Here is a 26,032-nt window from a genome sequence, read left to right as displayed (position 1 = left end):
GTCGAGAGCTTTCTGCATATGGTGGCAAAGCTGCTGGAGTCTGGGGAACCAAAGCTCCAGGTCTATGGAACAAATTCAGTAAGTAGTTAATTTGAAGTGTACCAACCAATTAGAGTGGAGCCTCCCTATACATTGTACCATCTGTACTGTCTAATTACCATTTATAATAATCACATGCATACACTGGCTATATAGTAAATGATAAAGAGACTTCCTTTACATGCTGGCTTTGTCCCTCACTGCATTAAAAACGCATATGCACACACGATACACAGCACAATACTACACAGTGACATACAGCACACATTATAATCTATCAGGTATTTTGGGTCTCACAATTGATTAACTGCTTTGAAAATGGATTGAAAAGTTGAGCACAAAATTGGCAGCAGATCTGCTTGTGTTTACCAAATCATATATGTGTTTTTTTTTATTGATGCATGAATGTCGTTTCCCAGTATTTTTAAATCCGCAAGGTTTATAATCATGCTGTTCAGGCTTGTGTGCGTAAGGCAGCTCATTTTTTGGAAAATGTGAACTACATTATAAACAATGCTGCAAATGCAAACAACACAATGTGATGCAGTATGCTGGTAGCTGTTTTCTATGTGTGTTGGGGTGCTATTTTATACAACAGTGCTGAAAGTATCACATTTGTACTGTGTCGCAGTAACATACTGCATGTTAGCCTGAAATTCTTTGATCTTTTCGATGAATGTTCTTTCGATGAATGTTCAGACAATTCTTGTTATAGGCTAACACATACCAGTGTTCTCCATAGCCCATTTTAGCTTTGTGCACCTCCCAGAACTTTTCAGTAACCACTCTGAACCATTTCTGAAAAGGAGACTGTATGCTATGTTATTCTATATCCGTATATATTGCATAGGTGTAATCTTCTGGTTTTCTGTCACTGTTAGGATGCCAACACAATGATAAAGCTGTGCCACTGATCCTAGATTAGGTGCATGTAGACACAATGGCTCTGATTTGTCAAATCTCTCCAAGCCTCGAGACTCATGGCTGATCCAGCAAACTTGAAATAGATTTCTTAAAGTAATTTGCTGCTATTTGTTAAATTTTTGTTCCTGAACTAGATCCATTCAAGGTTTGCTGGATTACCTGGGTTTTTATCTGGTACTACTCACTGCAGCCCCTATTCATAACCTGAGGCAGCCCCCATAGGGAAACACTACGTGTATAATCTCTTCATACAGCAATGCACCGCAACCTTACTGCTAGTGTGAATAAGTTCTGTAATAAACCAGTAGATATCTTAGTTCCCAAGGAACCTTGTTTTGAAGAATACTGTCCTATAACAAAGGGCCTTCTTAACAGAATCACCAGGTATTATTATTTTATTATTCATTTAAAGCTGGCCTTAACTTTTTTTATTTACTTTACATAAAAGGGTGGACAACACATAAATAACATATTATATATATATTATTTTTTTATTTTTTTTTTTTTTAGTGTAAAAAAAAAAATGCATCAAGGCCCCGCGGTGATTAAGACTGAATGGGAGCACAGCAGAGCCTCAGAGGATACCTATCTAGTTTATCCCAGGAGGCTCTGGACTGCTCCTTCTGCACATGCCCGATCATGCGCAGGAGGGGCATGCTTCCACAAAGAGGAAAGAGATGACGATCTCATGCATGCGCTGTGACATCGTCTCTCTTTCTCTCTCTCTCTCTCCCCCCTTCCCCTTTTCAGTGGACTACGTCACCCTATCTCGCACCTGCGCCGTTGGAGATCTGGTGATGTAGCAAGATGACCAGAAGAGAAGATGGTGGCTGAAAATTGTACATCAGTAATGCACCCCACATCTATCTATCTATCTATCTATCTATCTATCTATCTATCTATCTATCTAATGTCTTCTGTATGACTTTAGTCTCTCACATTACTGTGAAGAAATTTTGGTCCACTCCTCTACTTCATTTAAAAAAAAAATATTCTAAATCTTTATAAATAGTATTTTAAATTTGTTTTTCATTCTGCGTTATTTTTAAAGTGTACATCGTCTTCTAAATTTCTGGTGATCTAACACCTTCAAGTTTTTTTGTAGCAGCATAACGGTATATTCTTTGCTGTCAAGTCTTCAACACAAAACTGCATCTTTATTTAGATTCCACTTTCCGTTCAGTAAAATATTCATAAAATACTCATCTTGCTAAAAAAGTAGGTCAAGATTGTCCTCCTCTTGGCAAGCCGAGCTCTGTTTGATGTTATCTCTCTAATCGCTCCCAGAGCTATTTTTAAGCTCCTGTTTCTCTGTTTTAAGAAGCCGGATTGAGGCACCAAAAGAAATTGTTAGTTTTATCAGCTAGGATCTTTGTAACAAATAAGTGTTAGAGTGGGTTTATAAAGTCAGTGATTAAAGTGTATCTCCAACCCTCTGACAAAATTGAAGATATCGGAATAAATAAGTGAAATAATAAACTTTTTAAAGATAATTTATTATTATTACAATACAGAATTTATATAATGCCAACATAATACGCAGCGCAGTACAAAGTCCATAGTCATGTCACTTAAAGTAGCTGTCCCTTAAAGAGGCTCACAATCTAATATATCTATTTTTGTTTGTGTCTGAGTAACATCTTTAATATAATTTGTTGTGCTTGGGTAAGTTCAGGCTGTGCTTGTTGCCTTGGAGCTTTCAATGCAGCTCTCTCCAATAATCTGCATCTAGTTTTTAAAACATTCATAAAATTATTACCCTAAGCATTAAAATCAACTGCCTAATTTTGGGTACGCAATGCCAAAACGGCTTTGGTCTTTTAAGGCATGGACTCCATGAGACCTCTGAAGGTGTCCTGTAATGTCCTCCTTATCCTTCTGTGGTGCATATTGCTTCCACCCCAGGCAAATGATACACATACAAATGTATATGATCATCTCTCCATCTACAAGAGATGTGATTCATTAGACCAGACCCCCTTATTATTTTGTTCTGGTCCAGTTTGATACTTAGTTATTGTTAGCGCTTTTTCCAGTGTACAATGGGTCATCATGGGTGGCTGATGGTGTTCCAGCACCTTTTCTTGAAAGAAAACTTTCTGTTTCCCTTATGCTATTCCTTTCTTTGAGACCTGAACCTTTACTAATGTTCCTATTAGCCTAAAAAAGCACACAGATCTTAAATAAGAAGATATCGTTTAACAGATACAAAAGTTACCAAATATATACAATGGTTATTTAAGAGAAGCTAAAGAATGGTGACAAAGTAAAGTGATACGTTAAGCAAAGAGTCCATCCTCTATAACCTGCCCCGGCTCCAAAGGAAGAGAGAGATCGGGGTCTGTTGTCCCTTTTATTATAGCCGGGACCCCATATCACCTTCAGACACACCTGTGCATCCACTCCTCGCTCAGGTGTCCTCCCAGCCCCCCTCCTGGAAATCCACTGTTCATATGTGCCTACTAGTATTACTAGTATCTACTGCAGTAGATGGCACTTTTGCACTGGGTGCAGGTCCTCCGACTTAGCTGGCCAGCTAGTCCAGGCTCTTAGGGGGCATCAAATAGCAGTGATGTTTATAAACCAGGCAGGATGAAGTCTTTGAAGTTGATCCTTTAATACACAATCCCCTTAACTAAAAACTGGTGAGGGGGTTATCTTCCTGTTCAAGGAGATTCCATCTTGCCTTCTGGTTCCTTCATTCCAAACCCCAGCTGGATTCATCCTGCTAGATTTGTCCTTGGAGACGTTCCAAAGTGCATCCCCACCAAGGGTCACCAACAGTCCGTCTGGATTCACCATCTCAAGTGGATTATATATAAAATGTTGACTTTATATAATTGAGGCTGTGCACTCCAATAATTCTATTATCAGTATTAAGTTATTCAGAAATTTGTGTTAAATTTGGTCTTCTGTGGCATTGGACCAGATGAGCTAACCTATTTCCCTCCCCAACACCGCTGCCTAATATATCCCACCCCCTGACTGGTGCTAGTGCCATTGTAACCAGATCATCATTCTTCACCTTACCTGCAAGTGCTTGTAATGGTTTGGTGGAGTATACAGCCAGTTGTTGGTAATATTAGATACCGTTATCTTTAGACTTGTTCACAGCTGGATTCAAGAATAGATAGAAAACCACTCTATTTAATAACCACCCGACCGTTAAACCCGACCTTGGTTCGGGTTTAAAGATTTTGCAAAAATCGATAAACCCGAACTTTGTCGGGTGGTTAAATCCCATCACTTACCTGGTCCCCGCTGCGATGATCCGTTCTGTCCAGCGTAATGTAAGTATCTGAATTCCACTGCTTCTTGCAGTCCCCTGTGCAGCAGAACTCTGTTGGGAAATTAGGAGAAAGAGGTGCAGCACAGGCCAGTCATTGGTGCTACAGTGCAAAGCGCATGCTGCTAGAAAGAGAGAGCAGCACTATAGAGATTTTAGCAGACATTATTGGTATTGGTATTGGTATTGGCATGGTATTATTAGTTTGCAGTTTCTCTTTTGCTTTGATGGAAATGAGGAGGGGTTCCCGAAGTGAGAATGCAGGAAATGCAGGTACCCTCTTTGCTGTACAGGGCAGTCCTATCTAGTAAGAGTGTAAATCTCAGGATTGGATTGGGAAAAGTCATTTGTTGTATTTTGGTCCACTTTAGTAACCCCCCAAAAACTTAACAAATAATACTTGGCTATTTTCACTATTAACTTGTTTTTTTTTCTCCTTTGTATTGTAGAATAAGAATTGCTGGAATTCGAGGAATCCAAGGCGTAGTCCGCAAAACTGTAAATGATGAGCTTCGTGCAACAATATGGGAGCCGCAACACATGGATAAAATTGTCCCATCTTTGCTGTTTAATATGCAGAGGACAGAGGACAATGACAGGTAAAGGGAACAAGTCCATCTGGGCTGTTATATAAAAGTTAGATGTTGTTTTCCAAGGAACACCATTCTAGTTCTCATTGCTTTACATTACCGTAACCCCCCCCCCATTAGAAAAGTGGAAAAATGTATTTGATAGTATTGTTTACATGCACTTGGTTATATGCACAAAATCCAGTGAGCTTCTGGTTTGAGCTGAAAAAGCCCATGACTTTGTTACGCTGAAATCATTTGGGGAGAATCGGGATACCAGCTTTGGATTCTATGTTTCCCCACTGTACATATATTCCCAAAAAGAAGGTAAATGTGACTCCTTTTCTCAGATACAACTCCTGCTTCTTCAGACATTGGGCCTGATTCATTAAAGCTCTTCAAGGCTGCAGAGGATACACTTTCAGCAGTGAAGCTGGGTGATCAAGCAATCCTGGAATGGATTTCTTAAATCATTTTTTATTTTTTAGCAATTGTTTTCAATCCTGGACCAGATTAATTTCAGGTTTGCTGGATCATCCAGCTTTACAGAATAAAGTGTATTCTCTCCAGCCTTGGAGAGCTTTAATAACTCAGGCCTATTAAACTCCAAAGTAAAAAACAAAAAAGAATAAATATATAGGTTGCATTGCAATTCAACAAAATATACATATATAAATGGGCCAAAGTTAAAGAATTACAAACTATGGAGGAAAAAGAAGTTTACTGATTCATGGATAAAACCTTGTAGTAGACGACAGAACCCAAAGCTACATTATGGAAATCAACGTATTAATTGATTAAAAATGAAACCTAGACTCAAAGAAAGGAGAAAGGATACTTTATATTCCAAAACGGGAAATATTCATTTCTGAAAAATGTGAGATAGAGGAAAGAATATGAATTAGTAATAATCAACATTAAATGTTCAATAACTACTGCTGGAAAAAATAAAATACTTACAATAGATTTACAAAATAAAAGCTACCTGTCCTGGTCATTGTGCATTTGTTAAAACCTCCCAGTTTAGTGCCAGTGAACATAGAATTTCACTGTATTAGTTGTGGCATAGCAGTGTTCTCCCCAGACCCTTTTAGCTGGGCGCCATTGAAAATTTCAGTTTTGTGATATTTATTTTTGGTATTTTTTTTATACTTCTACTGTTCAATATTTAACATGCTAATGTAATTTAAAAAGGCACTTCATTATTTTTTTTATTTGAGGCTTTCATCATATAATATTACCTGGTAATCCTGTTTTAAGATTCCTGTTCAGCTGCATCTGGTATTGTGTGACAAAGCTCTTTCCTATCCTAAACACAGTGGCTCAGTGGTTAGCATTTTGGCCTTTGCCAAAGGTCCTTTTGCTAGGTCCCAGGTTTGAATCTCGCCCAGGGCTCTATCTGCATGGAGTTTGCATGGGTTTCCCCTCACTTTCCAAAAACATGCAGTTAGGTTAATTGGCTTCTCCCAAAACTTAGACTGTAATAAAGACATATGACTATAGTAGGGACATTAGATTGTGAGCTCCTTCGTGTGACAGCTAGTAATATACCTATGGACTTTGTACAGCGCTGTATAATAATAATCCTTAGTTATCATTGTCACACTCACTGGCCATTTAAACACATATAGTCATGGCCTTTGTTTTCACCATTGAAAAACCCGCCCAAAGAAATGCTATGCAGCCATTGATGGCTGGCGTGCATACGGACAGGAAGTGGCTGCAGGAAAACACTTGGAGATATAAAAAAGGGTGAACAAAAGTGAAAAGTTAAAAAAATACCAATTGTTTATTTAGTTTATATTTAGTAAACTAAAAGTCATTCAGTTAGGTTTTTTATTTACTTTATATTAAATATACCTTTTTTCTTTATGGGCTTGATATTACTGTATTTTAGAGATTTGTAATATTGTATGCCAGCCTTTGTATTTTTGTTATATTCATTCATTTTCTATAGCCCTGCCTCGCCTTTGTACACATATTTTTCTTTTCATTTGCAAGAAATGAAAACTTCCCTCCCAGTTTGGTCTTATTTTTCATGGTATTAATTAGAGAGCTGCTCATTGTTTGATATTATGTTACAGCAATGCTTCACAGCTTGAAAAAGACACAAACTACGCACTCTCGGAGTTATGTGTCTTTAATGAAGCAACATTGTAATTATGTTCCCATTATCCCAGGCACTTGTGTTGCCTTCTGATTCATGCCGTTACGGCCAATTAGTGCAAAATACCTGCTTTTTTTTTTTTTTTTTCTTCCCTTGCAGCCACATCTGAATATTTTAATAGGCTGTTTTCTCAGAGGTGTTAATAAAAATTTTAGAAAGGGGAGGGCGTCGGGGTTCACTTCGTTTTGGAACATGTGGCTTTTTTTTTTTTTTTTTTCAATGGTTTATTAAAATGAATACAGAACACACTGGAGGGGTGCTGGCTAGTAAAAGTGTTTGAGGGAAAAAAAACTTAATATATATATTTTTAAATGTCCCCAATGCCTTGACAGTTCTTGAAACCGTATTAGTGGTACATCCTAATAACTCATCAGTTATGTAAACTTCATTGACAACAATCTTTGCTTGCTGTGATGTTTGTGGGTCGGCTTGATTTTTATTGCTTGCTTAGGCCTGCATTTGTTTGCCGTGACCTTGGTGCATCAGCTGGGCTGACGCAGCGTTGGCCCAGTTGCTGTTACCTTGGGGGCAGCTGCGTCGACCTGCTGTGACCCTTGGGCAGCTGCGTTGGCCAGCTTGCTGTGACCCTGGGGGCAGCTGCGTCGGCACTCTGCACTTCATTGTCTGGAGCTCCTGCTTGATGGGACATCTGCTGATCACCTTTCTATGACCTCTGCTTACCACATTTTAATTTCTGTAACCTCTTAAAATCTACGCTTGCCATGATCTGTTCTCAGCAACATTTTGCCTGCTGTGACCTCTGCACCTCCGTGTTTGCTTGTTACCCATCAGACTTTGTTTTCTGTCTCCATTGGATTTTGCTTACTGTGACCTCTGGGCATGGGCTTTGATTTCCACAAGAACTCTGTCCAGACAGGTGCTTGTCATAAACTTGGGTTCAACATGTCCTTGCTGTGAACTATTGTGGTGTTTGCCCTTCCTTATCCCATAATGGTCTGATTGTGTACGTGTGTGCTTGTTGTGACTTTGAGGTATAGGGGAATGATCTTGCAATATTGGTGTGCATTGTAGCTGGTTGTGTAGGCTCACCATGACTGCACACACTTGCTATGGCTTAAAGTTGGCACTGTGTGTGTGTATGATCTTGAATAGTTCTTGTGAGCCATCTTTAATTTTAGAATGACTCTCCATGTGTTTGGATTCAGTAGGAAATATCACAGTTTTTACTTGCTATGACCTACAAAATGTCATCTTGCATTTACCGTGTTCCTGGGTTATTAGTGTACTCCTAAAGCATCCTATTGGGGACAGGGGGTTGCTGTGACCTTCAGATGTAATAGCGGAACAATTTACGTTAGGATAAAATGGTCAGAATTGCAGAATAATATAGGCATATGCAGTTTTGAAGCATCCAATTTATTGATTACCTTTTGGAGAAACAATTGGATCAGTTTGTCAAATGCAACCTGGCAGGGGATCTGACCTTAGATCTTTTTTTCTAAAGTTTCATCTCTTTATAGTATAGCAAGGGTATATCGGTCCATGTGCATCTGTCAGGTCACAGAATCTTTGGGACCAGTTTCTCATGCATGAGAACAAAAATATTCTTTAAAACCTTTTCACCAAAATCAAAGACAAAATTACAGAGTACCCCTCTAAATAATTGTGTTTTTACTCTGCAGGCATCTAGACCATCACAAACTGTGGGAGTCAAACGAGTTTGCTGTTTCCTGCTTTAAAATTATCATGTACTCCATTCAGGTTAGTAAGTTCACACCTGTTTGTTTTCATCTTTGTTCTCCATCTGTAAGGATACATAATGACTGTCAATCAAGGTTCTATTTCTACTGCACCAGGCTTTGCTTCTAAATAGACCAGGAATGTACTTTACAAAACAATCTTTTTGCTTCCACTACTACTTTTTTCTGGGGGTATCCTTGAGGTTTGGGAACTAGACAATGGGGTTATGGGACTAGATTAGAACATATAACTGATTTATATTATTTTTTCCCAACTCTTTTAAATGAGGAAACCTTGAAATAACTTTCAGGTTTCTTGGAACCCCTGTCAATATTTGATATGACAAAATAATGGTACCTTGCCTGGTGGTGAATAGGATGGTCCCACTTGCATTGCTGGCCATTGGAAAGAATGTCACCCTTACAGATACCCTCATACAGACTGCTCATTCATTGCTCAAGAAACCCAAATCTCTGAAGCAACCCTGGTTGGGAATTACTGATTTAAATTATAGATTGTCACAGTTATTATTACAGATTGGCTTGAGGGCAATGAATGTTTTGATTCCATTCACAACTACTTATCTTTGTGAACCAGTGATAGATTTATATTTCAATTCACAGCTGCATTTCGATTTTTATTATGTTTCCCATTTCTAATATTTCTCCCTTTGTTACTTCATTGTTTAATACCCAGTGAGTGAAATTAGGGAAGGAAAATGGTGAGAGGGGGAGGAAAGGTATGTTCATGTTAAATTGAGAGTATGTATGTATATGTATATATATATATATATATATATATATATATATATTTGCCAGGATTCCTCTTTTTGGTTCCAACTTGGACTCCCATAATTTCAAAAAATGGGGAAAATCTCTCCCAATATGACCTCATGCGTTAGTACTTGAACTAATCGAACTTTATGAAGCACTGACCCATAGGGAGTTGTAATATAAGCAAGGGTTGTCTGGTATTCACATTTATCCCCAGGCACACAAGTCACCGTGAATGTGTCAGATTCATTGTCAGAGGGGCCTATAAGGCCTGCTTTCGCCAGAGTTACTACACTCCCTAAGTCTAGCAGCGCTGTCACACTTTGATCATTCACACAACTGTCAAAGGACACTTGTCTGGTTCATCCCACTCATACCACACACCGAGGTATAAGTGTTAAGCTGGCTTGCAGCCAGGTTTATTGAAGGTTGCAAATAAAATAAAAACAGCAAAAAGAAAACCTTGCCTGTCTGGCACTTACTATACATAAGACTTTCCTGTCTATCAGCTGGAGGGCTTCTCCCTGTCAGCTCCAAACAAAGCTTGCAGCAACCTTCTACTCACTTTTGAGCTCACTCACACCAACTGACTTGAGCTTCACCGACTTTCTGAGTCTCCAAACTGAGCTCTCTCTCTCACACAGTCCACCTGGCTGTGTCTCTCTAAGCCAGGCTGAGCCTGCACAGACCCCTGTCTGTGTCTCCAAATTAGGCTCCTGACCGAGCTCCTGGCTCTGGGTTATATCCCCACCCTCGGTGTTTCCTCATCAATTATCTCCCAGGTGAGAGTCTTCCACCTGCTACTTCACACAGGAGAGGAATCTTGGGCAAATATACCTCACATAAAAGAGGAATCCTGGTCAAATATATCTCCCTTCCACCTCCAATCCTGCCTTGGTGTCACAATATATATATATATACTAGCTTATTACCCAGCATTGCTGAGCAATACATACATGCAAATATACATCTGACATATACCACAGCGCTGTACAAAGATCAGTGATATTTCTAGCAAGTTTGGTTGAAATGTCTCCATGCAGTGATGGTGGAACATACATACATACAATTTTATATATATATATATATATATATATATATATATATATATATAGTCTTTTTATGTATTGGCATACTGGGGCCTATAGATCAGTAACTTCTGTTGGTACTCTTATGTTTTTCAGGCTCAGTACTCACATCATGTGATCCAGCAGATCCTCGGGCACCTTGATTTTCACAAGAAGGATTCTCCTCGTATTCGTGCAGGCATTGTGCAGGTTCTACTGGAAGCGGTTGCCATTGCTGCTAAAGGCTCCATTGGTACATATCCTTTTTCTTTTATTTACACTTTTTTGTTGCAAAAAAGAAAGAAAAAGACAAGAAAAAGGGTGGAAAATTGTAAAATTTTGAGTTGTCATCGAAAGAGGAGGTGTGTACAAACCTGTTCTGTTGACAGTTGTCAAAGTGGGTAGCTTTTCTCAACTTGGTGCGATTTACTTTATTCAAGTCTGACCCCTTGTGTTATCCTTAAAAAGCACAGATCTGTGGTAGTTCGACTTTAGATGTGCTTTAAAAAGGACCTCCACAAAAATGGCCCTGGCCCTGGCCCTAACCTACTACTAGAAAAAAAAAAGTCAGAAATATACTTGTTCATTCCAAACTGCTGCTCAAGGTATTAAGGAGAGTTCGATGTCACTGTTCTTCCAAGAAGATAACTAGGCATCTGAAATTTTGCAAGAAGACATGACACTTATGTAACGGACTAGAGGGTCTTCTTGTGAACATTTGCCTGCTCTGTGTTCCATAGAAGTCTCCTAGGATAGTAACATTGCATCTAGAAATGCAGAATTTTCACTCTACTATGGTGTTTCTTAAAGCGGATGCAAACCGAAAAATAAAGAAATCACACTTGCCAATAATCCCACAGATCCCTCGATTGCGCTGGACCTTTCCTTGATTGGGTCCCGCACCATCCTGGAGTTCTTCTTCGTCCCGGTGCGGAGGAAGCACTGGCTGCCGCCATCTTCAGTCTTCTTCTTTCTTCTTCGGGCTATCTCAATCTCACACTGTGCATGGGGAAAAATAGAGAGCTGATCTTACTGCACATACATTACATAGGAGTGTGTAGGAGCTGCCAGGAGCCTCCTGGGATGCGTGACGTAGGTATCCCGGGAGGCTCTGTTCATCTATTCAGTCTTGATTGCTTCAGTTGGTGTTGCATTTAAAAAAAAATAAAAGAATATGCTTTATATAAAAGGGTTGTCTACTCTTATGTAAAGTAAAAACTTTTCGTAAAGGGCCTCAAAATATTAGTAATTACCAATAACATAAAAGTTTGGGTTCTCATTACCATGTTTTTCTATTTAATCAATAAGACATTGGTCTACTAGAACACAAGCTTGAAGTATATAGTTAAAAAATGCCTGCATGCATAATTTACTAATTACTTTATTCGTTTTGTATTTGAAAACACAAAATCCACATGGTAGCCTCACTAAAAGCTCACCCACAACAAATTATTACTTAAATAATAAATATATTGCCTGGCTGTTCCGGGCAACTGATACAAGGAAAATGAGCTGTGAAATCCAGAAATGAAATAAAAAAGCGTTTTTAGATTGGATACAAAGTGCTTGCCATTCAGGCTAAAATCAGTTCTTCTTGTTATTTTAAAAGGACAAAAACAATTTGTTTTTTTATGTTCGGACTGCTTTTGTGCAGTATTTTTATTTTTTTTTCCTATCCTTATGTGCCCTTTTTGCTTTTTAGCAGCTGACTATTAAAATCAGTGTACGCCTTTTGTGTGCAGCATTGTGGAAAGCATTTGTTTTATTGGGTGAGGGAGGCTTTTTAGGATGCATGATGTGTTTGAAAGAAGATATATGATTGGTGCTCAGGAGCGCTTGGTAGCTACCAATAAAGTTGCCAGTTTGAGGCTTTCGTCATTCTTAGGGTTTTAAAATGTGTTTAGCTTCTATAAAGCTACTTATTTAACAAAAAATAAACTGTGAAAATTCTACCCAAAAAAGGCTACCAGAAAGCAAAGCACTAGTCAAGAGTTTGTATGTAGTTTCCTTACAGCTGATCTCTTCTCCATGAATTACTATTCCTTGTTCTGTATTGTGTCTGTATTTAGAGGCAGACGTCTTGGATGTAGGGCTTTGCTCAGAGCTTCCTCTCTGATAACTGTTTATCTAGTTACTGCTGGGGAAATATTCAAAAAGCAGCTGGAAAGCTGCAGAAATCACCAGAATTAATGTATTGTTTGCACTGCAGGTCCACAGGTACAGCTTCCACTCCAGCAAGGAAGGACAGTAAGTGGCAATAAAAAAAGCACAAAAATACTTGAATTAAAGGAGAGCAATAGTAAAACACATTCACTCTACATCAGTACTAAGTGAGAAGCAGAGTCTTTCATTTTTATTAAGAAGATATGCAATGTAATATGTAATGTATGAAAAGATTTTACAAAGTTTGTCCTAATTCTATAAAAATTCTAATTCTTTCAGTTTTTTCTATAGTTTTTTTTAAATACTTATAAAGTATTTAAAAACATGTTCCAAATTGTTATGTATCACTTTAAAATTAAATATTTATAAATTATAAATTTCTAACCACACAGAAAATAGATTACAAATCCCACAACTGCTTGAGCTGCTTATCATAGGGGCACATTTGTGGGGGTTATAAGTAATGGCTGCTGAGGTGTTGTAGACATCTATCCAGTGCTAATATAGAAGTAAGACTTCCCTGCAAATACACATCTGTTATGGCAGAAAAATATAGCCTTGGAATGCTGCCTTATCCCATTTTTGTCCTGTAGAAATGAGATGTTTCCCTGCCTCCACTTTACAACAGCTTATATATATCGAGCCAGCGCTGCCATTTAAAAAAACAGGACAGGGCTAGGCATGGCCATTTGTCCGTAGACAAGCTTATCTTTAGCCAGTAACTGTTTTCATAAATGTTTCGATCCTGTCTGCATACTGGTATGTGCTTGAAGGTGACAGTGCTTTGGTGGTAAGAAAATGTTGTCATCCCAGCAAAGAAATGGATTTGCCTAGAAGGATCAGTCAATTTGTAATTCTCCAATAAAAATATATATATATATATATATATATATATATATATATATATATATATATATAATCCTATAAATAATTATAGGAATATCCTTTCATTGCATTTTGTTTGTTGCTTTATGTTAGTAGTGAACCTTTTTGAAATAGGCCATAGTAAAATTACCTAAATTATTTTACTTATATTGGAAAAAGAGATCCATTTAACTCTGTTTTATTTTTTTTTTTAATTTTTTTTTTAATAGGCCCAACTGTGCTGGAGGTATTCAACACGCTGTTAAGACACTTGACTCTTAGTGTGGACTTTGAGTTGGGGGACAGAAGAAGTTCATCCGGCAGTGCAAATACCAAAGAGAGTGATGAGCGCATCGTGCAGAATGCCATCATTCAAACGATTGGTAAGTAAGAATCCTCCCCTAAAATGTTTGGAGTTGGGATGGCCATGGACTGTAGAAAGTATTGATGAAATACTATGATAAAGAAAACCTTCTCTTGGATCTCCTACTATCTTTGTTCTTTAAGGTGATATGTTCTGCGTAAGGATCTGAGTGAGTTTGAGAATGGCTGGCTAAATTGTGATGCCTAGACTACTAGGATGAAGCTCTCGAAAATAGCTGGTACTCAGAGATAATCCCTTGTGTGCAGTGGTTCTGCCTCCTAAGCCTTCCTGCATGTCAAGTAAAAAAGGTTCTGGTATTTAATACGGATATTATTGGAGTGTTCAGTGTACAAGCCAGAAATTTTTTAAGCCGGGTGGGAAGAAAATTTAGGAGGGTGGCAACCCCTGTATTGTGACCCAACTCTTCAGTAACCACCTAAAAACAGCCGGGTGGTTACTGAAAAGTGCCGGGTAGTCTGCCTGGCTAAAAGGGACTGGAGAGAACACCTGAGTGTTGCAGTTCAGTTTTTTTTTTTGGCGTAATTTCTATGTATTGAAATAGAACTACTGTCAGGAGACACCACCACACTGCATTAATGGACAAGGTGACAGTGCCCCTTTAAAGAGCGTGTCAGCCTGAAGACGGCCAGTTAGATAACCTTTATTTTATGTTAGGGAAAATATTCAGCTGTAGGCTTTTACTGGGGCTTTGGGGAAGCTTTCATTGCTGTGCCCTGTAGAGGCTGCAGGAGGAAATTCAGTGGACACTACCTGGCATACCTAAAAAGTGTGGCACAGAGAACTGATACACAGTAAGGACTACACTGGCCACCCCCGCAGAAAAGTTAGGTATTTAGCTTTTTCTATTGAAGCACCTGGATGGATTTTTTAAGAAATTAAAAGGCTTTAAAGCAATGTCCGTTATAAGCATGCACTCCTAACGGCGAATAGACCTTGTAATAGATAAAGGGTGCTTGAAAAGACAATTACGGATGGCGCTGTATAGAACTCATGGAAACAGAACATAAAGTCCCCTGCACTCCAAAATACAGGATTCTTACTTTATTGTAAAAGCACCGTTGCAGCAAATTAAAGATAAGCCATAGATTCGCGGCCAAGCAGGGTCCCTTCCTCAAGGCAACATAGTGACAACTAATGTGCTTTTAAGAGATACATCTATCTTGCCAATGCAGGGCAAAATGTCTTAAACACACGTATATTCTTCTATCCCTCACTTCTTTGTTGCTACCTTATTCAATACTAACAGTAATAAAATCAGTGTCTATGACATAGAATAGCAGAGTTTTCACTCCCTTCATCATATCAGTTTGGCAATTAGCTATTAGATATGATCACTGTCATGGGGAAGCAGGGCACATGCTCCGCTATACCTAAAAGTTTGAGTAGGTGCCACTAGTGCTAACCAAACACAGGCAAAGGGGTTGGAAAGGGTCAGTGGGTTCACCTCTGCAGAAATACTCTCACTGCTCAACATGTTGCCTTTTTTTTTTAAAACAATCTCTGTTTCCATTATCATACTTATCTTGAATTAAAGATGGAGGAAAAGAAACATGGAAACACAATCGTGAACAAAACACATACTGAAAGTAAACTAGAACAGCTGTGCCAACTTTTTTTTTTACTTTGTTTAGCAACTATTTTCTCTTTAGATTTGAAGCTGAAAGCTGCATCTGTGGAGGTTAGATGTATTGTGAACATTATCTGATCCCCACCATAAATTGCCAATTATATCTGCTCTTGGAATGGGAAAACAGAAAATTAAAGCCCCCAAATTAACATGTAATAACAGGGAAGCTAAACGTTGGCTTATCATCAAGTCAATTAAAAAGTTTAGACGTCGGATGTAAACTAGTACACATTTTTTTTTTTTTTAGAAATATCCTTGTGGTTTGTGTTTGGAGAGATGCAACAGTGACATCTAATGTGAAGGGTGTTCTTTATTATTTCTGAATTTTAGATACAGTTGAGGCTTTTCAACACAGGTTAATGATTAAAAAAGAACCAGCTTGATGCTCAACACTCCGCCATGTGCATATATATATATATCTCCAAACACAAACCAGAAATAGGAAAGATGCCACCGCCACCAAAAAGAAAAAAAAAACACATCAGAGTTTGAATCAAGCAAATTAGGCTAGCCTACATGTCTATGCCTATCTGTTCCCTTTTGTGTGCTGGCAAGAATTAAAAAAAAAATATATATAAATATATAAATTCTTGCCAGCACACGAAAGGGAACAGATATGCATAGACATGGTAGGCTAGCCTAATTTGCTTGATTTAAACTCTGATGTGATTTTTTTCTTTGTTGGCAGTGGCATCTTTCCTATTTCTGTCTCTTTTTGCAGAAAAGCAGGGCAACAGACTTATCCATCCTTCCCACCGCTCCTCTTCTGTTGCCTTCTTTTGTAGTTCTCTTCATTGGCTTCCATTTCACCTTAGAATCATATTCAAGCTCCTGTGCTTTGCCTTCAAATCCCTCCACAGTTCTTGTCCCACTTACCTTTCTAACCTGATAGAAAAATACACTCCCAGTGCTCTCTTCACTGCTCCAATGACCTACCAATGACTTCCTCACTCATAACAACACGCATAGCTCCAAGACTTCTCTAGAGCTGCCCCCACTCTTTGGAATAGTTTTCCTCTTCCTTTTTGGCTTGCTCCTACTTTCTGCTCATTTAAAAGAGCTCTCAAAACCCTTTTTTTTTTTTTTAACTTGCCTACCCGTCTTCTTCTGTCTCCTAAACCCTCACTACTTCCCACCACTCCATATTCCCTCTCCTGTTGTGTGATACTTCCCCCAGCTCCTAGATTGTAAGTTCTTCCTCTCCACCTCCTGTGTCACTGTCTGTATTAGTCTGTCATTTGCAGCCCCTATTTAATGAACAGCGTTGCGTAATATGTTGGCGCTGTATAAATCATGTTTAATAATAATAAAAGCTGGTAAAAATGGAATAAATTCATCATTTAAACTTAAAATCCAGCATTAACATCGGTCTTGTGCAGATATGCAGGTTCCTTGCTTGTAGTTAATCTGTTTCTCTGATTTATCAAAGCTTTCCAAGACTGGAGAAGATAAACTGTCATGGAAGGACTTCTGCGATCCACCAAATCTGCAATAAATTTCTTAAAATCATTTGCTGTTTAGAAAAGGTTTTCAATCTTGAGCCAGATCCATTCCAGGTTTGCTGGATCATCTAAGTTTACCCATGATAGTGTAACTTCTCAAGTCTTGAAGAGCTTTGATAAATCGTACACAATGTCCATTAGCCAGCATCTGCTGCAAATAAAAAGGAGCCTCTTTTGCTAACTGGAAGAAGTCCAGCATCATCTAGAACTTTGTTATAAAGTGGAGCACTTTGTATACAGTCCCCATGGCCATTATTTTTTCCCAACTGGCTCCCTGGCTCTGCCCTCTGCCACTGATTTTACCACAAAGCCCCAGTGCAGACACAAAGTGCGGTCATCTTTGGAAAAGTAGTTTATTATAATGATAGTCTGTCTATCTTGATGGCCAAGTTTGATTATTTGTATCTGTTTTTCTCCAGGGTTTTTCGGAAGCAATTTGCCAGACTACCAGAGGTCAGAGATTATGATGTTCATTATGGGAAAAGTGCCGGTGTTTGGATCTTCGCATACTCTTGACACAAGCCAGCTTGGGTAAGTGACTCTTCAAGCAATTACTATTCTGGAAGATACTGTTTCAGGTGTAAGTAAGCTTTCAAAAAAAAATTGAAGATGATTATTTTAAACTTTTTATAATATTATTAATATGGTTTATTATTATTGCTATTACAAGGGACATGTCAAGGTGAGGAAAATTTTTTATAAGTGTGCTTCTGAAAAGCCCTCTTGGTTTTTGGGCTACATACATAGGTCAGATTATTCTCTTCTGAAAATCACCTAAGGGCTGATATCAGACAAGAATCTGTTGTGTGTACAGCATTCATCATTCGTGGATCCGTCATGGTGGATCCACGGACAACGAACGATTATAATGAAAGTGAAGCGGAGAGAGCGCAGCAAGGTGCCTCTCTGTTGCTCTCCCCCTCTGCTCTCCATAGAGCAGAATGGTACTGTATGCACAGCACGCTCATTCATGCATTGTTCAGTCTTTTGACGTTGTTCAATAATTGTGATCTTTCACAATCATTTTACATTTGTACCCAGCCTTACACGCTAGCTTTAACAATTTTAGATGTTTTTATCTTGCCAATTGTTAACTGTAGTCTCCCCAGTATTCATTTGTACACAAGGGGGGTGGTAGTGGGGGCAGGCATTCTTTTCGCCCCCGATTCTGCTATGTCTTCCTCTGTAGGCTGTCTCTTTGCCAGTTTAGCCTACCTGCAAAACTGTTGGAATAGGACCAACTGTTTATATCATTTTTTTTCAGTCTGAGCATCTGCATAAAGAAACAGTCAAGCTTTCCACACACTTATTCATCAAACAAATTGGAAAAAATACAAATTTTGATCAATGCATGGGATCTCCTAATCAAAAAAGATATTTCAGTCCTACTTGAAAGTGCTTGAGCTCTGCAGAGGGACAGCTGTTTACACAGACCATATGATTACTCCCTGCAGTTGATCTACTGTTAAGAGATAAAAACTTGCTCACAATCTGTAATTACTTGGATATAATTTGTTTCTGCATAACTGTTGCAGTCCAAGATCACACCAAAACAGTTCGATACAGTGTTGATTCTGTCACCATTGGGTAGTTTCACCTCTTTTTGGTACTGGTTTCCATTGTCATAGCGAAAGAATGGGAAGGAAATTCCAACATTTTAAAGTTGACCTCAGAGCAAAAGATAGAGGGGTTTTCTTCCAACAGGGATACCTCAATTTCTGTAGTGCCTCTGGGACAAGAAGTGAAGGAAAATTTCTCAATGGCATGCAGACAACAACAATAATAATAATATCAAAATAAAGAGGTTTTAACTCTAAGCCTAAAAATGGCTATTGGTAGGATTTAAAACATATATTTTGACTACATTGTCACTTTAGGCTATTATTAATGCCATTTCACTTTTAAAATGTTTGCTCCAGGCAGGGCATTATTGCAGAAAGGGACAGGCGATGTCTGTATATTATAGAATGTATATTCTATAATATACATTCTTACTTGCCTGATCGCTCCGTGAAACTGTCAGAAACCTGGCTATCCTTGCTTTCCCTGGGCTTGCAGGGACTAAATGAACCCACTCATTCCTGCACAGGAGATTTATAATTTCAGCCCAGCCAATCAAACAGCAGAAGACTGCATCTAGGAAGAGAAGGAAAAAGATGATGGTGCCCTTCGATGGAATGGGGACATGAGTATAGTGGGGTTTAGTTCCAGTTTAGAGCTGCACTCCTGACGGGCAAAAACAAACATTAATGCAAATCTGTAATAATTCCTAAATTATTTTTTTAAAAATAAAAGTTATGTAGGTACTTGACTTGGTGCCCCTTTTTTGTCAAATGCCAACAGTAACACTCAGAACTTAAATGGCTGGAGCGTTTCTTAGAGCCAATCAGGTGTGCTGCATGTCTGTGTGTATGTCCTGACAAGAAACATAGCAATGGAAGGAGAGTGTGCAGAAGGGTTACCTTATCTTCTGCTTCTTTACTGTCCAATTGGCAGCCTAGGGGAGGAGAGAGGGCATCACTGTAATAATAGTAAATTGATGTGGCGTAGAATAGCAGTTTAAATCTGGAAAGTGATCTGACCGAAGGTAAAAACAATTAGGTGGGTGAATACAGGTAGGCTTCTATACAGGTAGTCCCTGGATTACATACGAGATAAGGACTGTAGGTTTGTTCTTAAGTTGAATTTGTATGCAAGTCGGAACATGTATATTATTTAATAAATGCAATTAAGACAGATGTTTGTTTCAACATATTAGGCAGTGTGGTGTCAGTTACAGTATAAAATCCTCACTGTGAGTTAATCACAAACAAAGCAAAAAAAAAAAAAAACTTTATGGAGCCTAGACATTCAATAACTTCTGGTGCAAGCTATGCATTAACTTTGCATAAGTTAATATGCAAAAAGAAACAACTGCAGAGTTTGTCTTGATCATTAGATGTTGCTCAGCTGTGTTTAGCAGATTTCTTTTGCAAGTCATGCAACCCCTCCCCCCTATCAAGCCTCTGTCCTGCACACGTTCGTAGCTATGAGTCGTCTGTATGTCAGATATCCTTAACTCAAGGGCTACCTGTATATGTATTTCATCCGCCTGTTTAGTGGTTTGCCTGAAGTGCAGATTTGAGAAGCCATATTACTTGCAGATCTTGCTGAACAAGCATTACATGATACATTTGTTTGGTGTAAATCTGAAAAGGGATACTTTTTAGGAATGTTTGGTTTGTTTCCATTTGCTGTGAGCTATGGTGGAACTGTAATACCCAGCATGCCCATAATAATGAGATATCTGTACAGAGGTGTTACATGGGCTCACTGGGACTGAAAGAGAAACTGTTGCCAGTCTTTGCAGTACACCCTCATCCTCCTATTATTTATGCATTTGCTGTTGTAGGTTTGATTCTTGCAGCGGTAAAGCAGTTAATGAGAAGTGTAATATACTGATGTCTGTTACTATGGCAGCAGTCACATGTTACCACGGCAACACGACATTCACTTAGGTGCTTCGGGCAGACTTGAGCATTATTGTTAAAAACTGGTAACACCACTAATCTGTTAGAGAAATGCAGAAAGGGCTTTTGATACCTCTTACAAGAGTAGAATATGACAGAGTATGCAATGTGACCAGCAAATGGTCCATGGGGCATAAGAGCCGATCGTCAGCCAGGGGGAAAGACGGCATTGGATTTGGAAGCTGAATATATGTACTTGTTAAACTGTCTGCCTGTATAACATGTAAAAATAGAAAACCCACAAAAGAAGGGCTTTTAGGCAGCAACGTTGTATATTTATTATAGTAGTTAATATGCACTCGGCAGAGCTCAACTAAGCTTTAGGCATAATGTAAGAGAGGTAACAAAGCAATAAAGGTGTTAAAAGCTTTGTAAAGCATCTTAAAGATCTTTTTACCCAACGTGTTTCGCCGTGTGGCTTCCTCGGGGGGGGGGGCAAAGACTTTAATTCCTGTGGTTGCTTGCTGATAGAAGCCCTTTAGGTAAGTATGTGGTCATTAAACCTTTGCGGTCTGAGAAGCTCCAAGGATCAAGGTCCAGAGCTGTTTGAAGTAGCTGAGGGGAGTCCTATGCTGGAGATCTCTTCCACAAGATATAGGAAGATAAACTGACAGAAGTTCAGACAAACTAATAAGCCAAATAAAAAAAACAGCAGTAAAGGTACAAACCCTCATTATCTGGTTACAATGGCCCCCTTTCATGGGGTGGGATATACTAGGCTGCTAGGCTATGTACACATGTTCAATAATTGCAAACGGAAATAATCTGGCGTGTGTACGTAGCCTTAGTTCTTTAGGTGATGTATTGCAAGCTGGAAATATGGGCACATGTGAAGATCTGAGTGACTTTGACAGGGGCCATATTGCAATGGCTAGATGTCGGGGTCAGAACATCTCCGTGTTGGAAGTGATTGTGGTGTTCCTGGTATAAAGTGCTTAGGACCTACCAAAAGTTATCCAAGAACATGCTTAGGACCTACCAAAAGTTATCCAAGAATGAGCCCACAATAGGTGCTCAAAGCTTTTGGTGCATGTGTCTAGTGCAATCCACCAAACAGCTATTGTAGAAAAAATACAAAAGAAAATATTTGCCATTAGATAAATGTGTCCAAGCACACTGCAGCTTGGCTGTATATGGGGCAGCTGATGCAAAGCCATCAAAGTGACCATGCTGACCGATGCACACCTCCAAAAGTGCTCACAATGGAAAGAGTGTCAGAACAGGACCACAAAGCAATTGAATAATGTGGTCTGTTTAATCGTGATTTGTTGTAGATCTTGTGGATGGTCCGATTATCTATCTAAAGGAAGCAGCGAAGGCAATGAGATTTAAAAGGATCTGCTGCTACCAGATAACACACAGCACCTTCAGTCTTATGGAGTCCGTACCTTGACTGGTCACAACAGTAGTGAGCATAGCCAATAGTGATCCCCAGTGAAGAACTCACTTCCCCCCATGTGGGTCTTTTGTGGGTAAGTAGGGTACAGAGCCCTCGTTAACTGATGCACCTACTGGATTGGAGGAAACCAATTTCTCTGGAGTAGTCCAGCATGCTCCATCCTAATCAGACTTCCAACTCTGCAGTCAGCGAAAAGCTCATGCTCTCTATTGATTGGAGAGCTCTGGACTTAAACGTTTGCAAAGAGGTACTGCTTCCTACAAGGAACATTGGTACCTCCTCTACATGAAAATTTGGCACCAAAAAGTGGGACTTTAGACCAGGTATCTGTACCACAATTTATTTCTGTTAAAAGCCTCAATTTATTGGTAATTACAATAACTTGGATACAAAATTACAAAAAGCTTATAAACTAACTTCCAAGTGACTTATTTTATACAATCGTGTGTGATCATAGAAGGTCAATAGCCTAATCTAATGGTAATGCATTTCACAGAATCAAGTCTAATTCTTCAGACCAAATAATCATAAGCTGTGTAGTCATAGAATATATGCAATTGAACTGGGACACTGGAATGATCTTAATTATAAATCATAATCTTGTACAATATTTAGGTGGAAAGTATTGAGCTCACTGCTGCCTGGCTGCCCTATAGATTGAAATGGCATTTGCCTAATGGTAGGCGACTCCCAATTTATCAATATGGAGATGATAATGAATGTCAGGTCTAATTAGCAAAAAAAAAAAAAAAAAAATTCACAGCACTAGGGAGGAAAACCTAGGAATGATATCCAAAAAAAAGCACAGACGTCACCAAGCAGTGAGAAGGTTTTTCTGCTCTTGTGTCTGCTTTAAAAAGGAAAATGAACTGTAAAAGACTTCACACATTTTTTGTATATACCAGCAATGTATTTTGCTAATTTAAATTTAAAGATTCGGTGAACATTATGAAAATCGATGAAATATTTTCTAAAGGTGGGTAACATATATTTTGCAGAGACAAATGACACATTAAACAAAATATCTTATTCTTATCTCTATGCATTTTGTAGGAAATTCTTCTTTTTCTACCATTTTTTTGCATTTTGTTCAGTGATGTCTGTAGACACAGAGTTTATTATCGGTGTTCCTCTTGTTTTTTATTACAGGGATATGGGAACAAAAAGGATTCAGATTATGCTGCTGAGGTCACTTCTCATGGTAAGCATAGGCTGTCTCATTATTTGTTTTTGCTGCTTTTTTGCTGTATTTTTAAAGTACAAGTTATGTATGGATACATTGTGTTTAAAGTGAAACTTTATCGATTCAGGCAGGTGGGTATTGCAAAAAGGGACAGGCAAGGTCCCTTCTGCAATTACTGTTCTTACCTGCCTGATCACCGCCCAGCTGTCAAATTTTGTTTGCAATCCTGACCTCCCTGACTTTTGATGGGAATGAATAAACTCCTGCACCCCTTTGCAGGAGTTACGTCGTTCCGACAGGGCCAGTCAAGATGGTTAACCGTCATCTACAAAAAAAAAAGGAAGATGGATGCATCCTTCCAAGGATCCGGGTTAAGTGAGTTTCGCAGGTTTAGTTCTACTTTAACTCTATGTAGCATTAACTTCCTGGGCGGGACATTTCTATCCGGATGTATATGTCTAAAAGCAGTACATTGTTTTTCATGAAAATTTATTTTACAGTATAATATAGTAGTATGAGCATAATAAAGTTTGAAAGACAAAATCATGTCAAAATAATAAATTAAATTTAATAATAAACTTTGACATAATTTTGTGTTTCAAACTTTACTCATACTATTATATTATACTGTAAAAAAAAATTTCATGAAAGACAATGTACTGCTTTTAGGCATATAAATTCAGTGTATTGCATTCAATATAGTTATTTTGTATTGAATGCAATACAAAATAATTAGAAATTCCCTACCGACGGCTGTACGCACCGATGTCACGGGGGACTTCCAGGGAACGTCGCCGCACTCGCTGGGGGACAGATCGTGGAAGACGACGCGGCCAGTGAATGGCAGGACACGGGGGGACACTAATGGGACCAGGCTTTTACTTTTTTATCTACCCCGAGTGTTACCACTTTCAGCTTGTTTTCTTTTACCTCGAGTCACACTAGGGGTTACCGCGCTCACTAGTTTTGACTGGTATTAACTTTCACCTGGAAGTGCTGTAGGCAGCACTGAAGGGTGTCACTATTTTAGGTAAAGTTTTTACAATACTAAACTTATAATTTAGTTTATTGAGTGCATTGTGGGGATAACACCTTTCATGGAAGTAATACAAGAGCTACAACAGAAAGTGAGAGGAAATCTCTCCAAAGCAAAAGCCTTTTTTGAAATTGTGGACAATTGTTTGATATACTAGGGGAATCTCCATAATCCATCACCTTCCTTCCAGCATGATCCCAGGGGATGGTGGTTGTACAAAGTTTTGCAGTTTTTTTTGCAAAGTTTTATAATTTTGCAGCCTGCCTAGGGACTAGTTTTTGGATTTTAAAATAATGATTTAAACCATTTCCTAAGGATTGTTTTTTTATCAGTTTGGTAATAATGAAAACCTGTATAGAAGAAACATGATTAAAAGATGATAATACTAATACAGTAATCACCCTCTATATCGCGGTTCATATATTGCGGTCTCAGTATATTTCAGATTTTTATTTGGAACGTAATGAAGTTTCGTAAATACTTTACTTACTATACCAAAGAAATAACCATAGGTTATGCTACTATACAGTACGGAACAGTACATACACTACTCTCTATAAATGTGATACTATAAATTTACCCAAAATTTGTCTCGCTTATATGGCCTTACTGGTTTCACACTCTGTCAGAGTCTCAAAGTTTTAAGAACAGTGAGAGCAAAGGATCTAGCATTTTCAGAAGTAGGCCAGTAATGGTGGCTCCCAGGTCCCTTTTTAAAATCCATGAATGTTCTATATTGCTCTGAAAAGCTTGTCTGCTGTGTATGTAGGCCTAATTAAGTATGTTATTGTAATTGTATTTTTGTTTAGCAGAAAACACTTTTCCCGGCAAATATTGTGCATTAGAAATGATGGTTTATAATTATTTTGACAGTTTTAATCACGGAAGATTGAAAATGCAGCGCAATTGCTGAACAAAGCTGTAATTAAGTGATAATATTTTATACCAGGCCGACTCCTCATTTTCTGTAGAACTGCCTGTTCTCTGGGTGCAGCATGAATCTATGATGAGCCTGAAGAGAAAATGTAATTTCCAGAAACATCCTTTCATTGTTTGCTGACTCATTTGCATCTTTTTGCCGTTTCAAGGTGCGCAGCGTTATCAGTTTTCTGCCTTTAAACCTATTCTAATCAACCACTAGTGAGTGTGGAAAGGCAGACGTCTACAGGACATGGTACATAATTTATAGATTCTCTTAGGCACTTAAGAAGGTGCAAAAGGGATGTAAGCTGTAAAATATGGATGGTGCTCTTCAACCTTTCCACACATCACCTTTGCATCATACCGAGACACCAGCGGGGAGCCAAAAAGAGATACAACCTTTTGCATTCAGAGCTTGGATAACAGTTTATATAAGTGAGCATCCTAGGGCTAAAAGTGTGAGTTGGAATAAGTTTAAAAGTGAATGCAGCAACTTCTTGTCTTTAGCATTATAAGCAGAACAGCTTTTTACTTATTAATTTTTTATAAAAAAAAGAATAAGTATGTTTTAAATGAAGTAACTCATAATATCTAGGCAGCACAATGGCTCTGAGATTAGCACTCTGGCCTTTGTGGTGCTAGGTCACAGGTTTAAATCTTGGCATGGAGTTTGCATGCTCTACCTGTGTCTGCGTGGGTTTTCTCCCACATTCCATAAACATTCACTTAGATTAATTGACTTTCCCCTAAATTGACTTTTGACTGTATCAAAGACATATGACTATGGTAGGGGTATTTTATTCTGAAGACTTGATGGTGCATGACAAAATCCCTTTCTGAAGTCTCAAAAGATAATTTCTCTCCTTAATAAGTCCATCATTTAAAACTTTCTAAAACCTTCTTTATTTAAAGAATTT

The 26,032-nt window shown here is 38.5% G+C and overlaps 1 protein-coding gene across 1 annotated transcript in view; it reads left to right on the top strand.

The window, feature by feature from the left end:
• The window catches only part of EFR3A (EFR3 homolog A), a 63,631-nt gene that overhangs the window by 841 nt on the left and 36,758 nt on the right, over window positions 1-26,032 (top strand). The window contains exons 2-7 of the mRNA XM_072413230.1: window positions 4,699-4,848; window positions 8,617-8,707; window positions 10,644-10,779; window positions 13,784-13,936; window positions 17,487-17,598; window positions 23,125-23,232. Of these exons, the coding sequence (XP_072269331.1) occupies window positions 4,699-4,848; window positions 8,617-8,707; window positions 10,644-10,779; window positions 13,784-13,936; window positions 17,487-17,598; window positions 23,125-23,232 (750 nt within the window). The remainder of the gene's footprint in view (window positions 1-4,698; window positions 4,849-8,616; window positions 8,708-10,643; window positions 10,780-13,783; window positions 13,937-17,486; window positions 17,599-23,124; window positions 23,233-26,032) is intronic.

This window comes from Pyxicephalus adspersus, chromosome 5, assembly GCF_032062135.1.
Source record: "Pyxicephalus adspersus chromosome 5, UCB_Pads_2.0, whole genome shotgun sequence".
NCBI lineage: Eukaryota > Metazoa > Chordata > Amphibia > Anura > Pyxicephalidae > Pyxicephalus > Pyxicephalus adspersus.
Note: the sequence above shows the minus strand (reverse complement) of the source record. Positions and strands in the feature narration are given on the sequence as shown.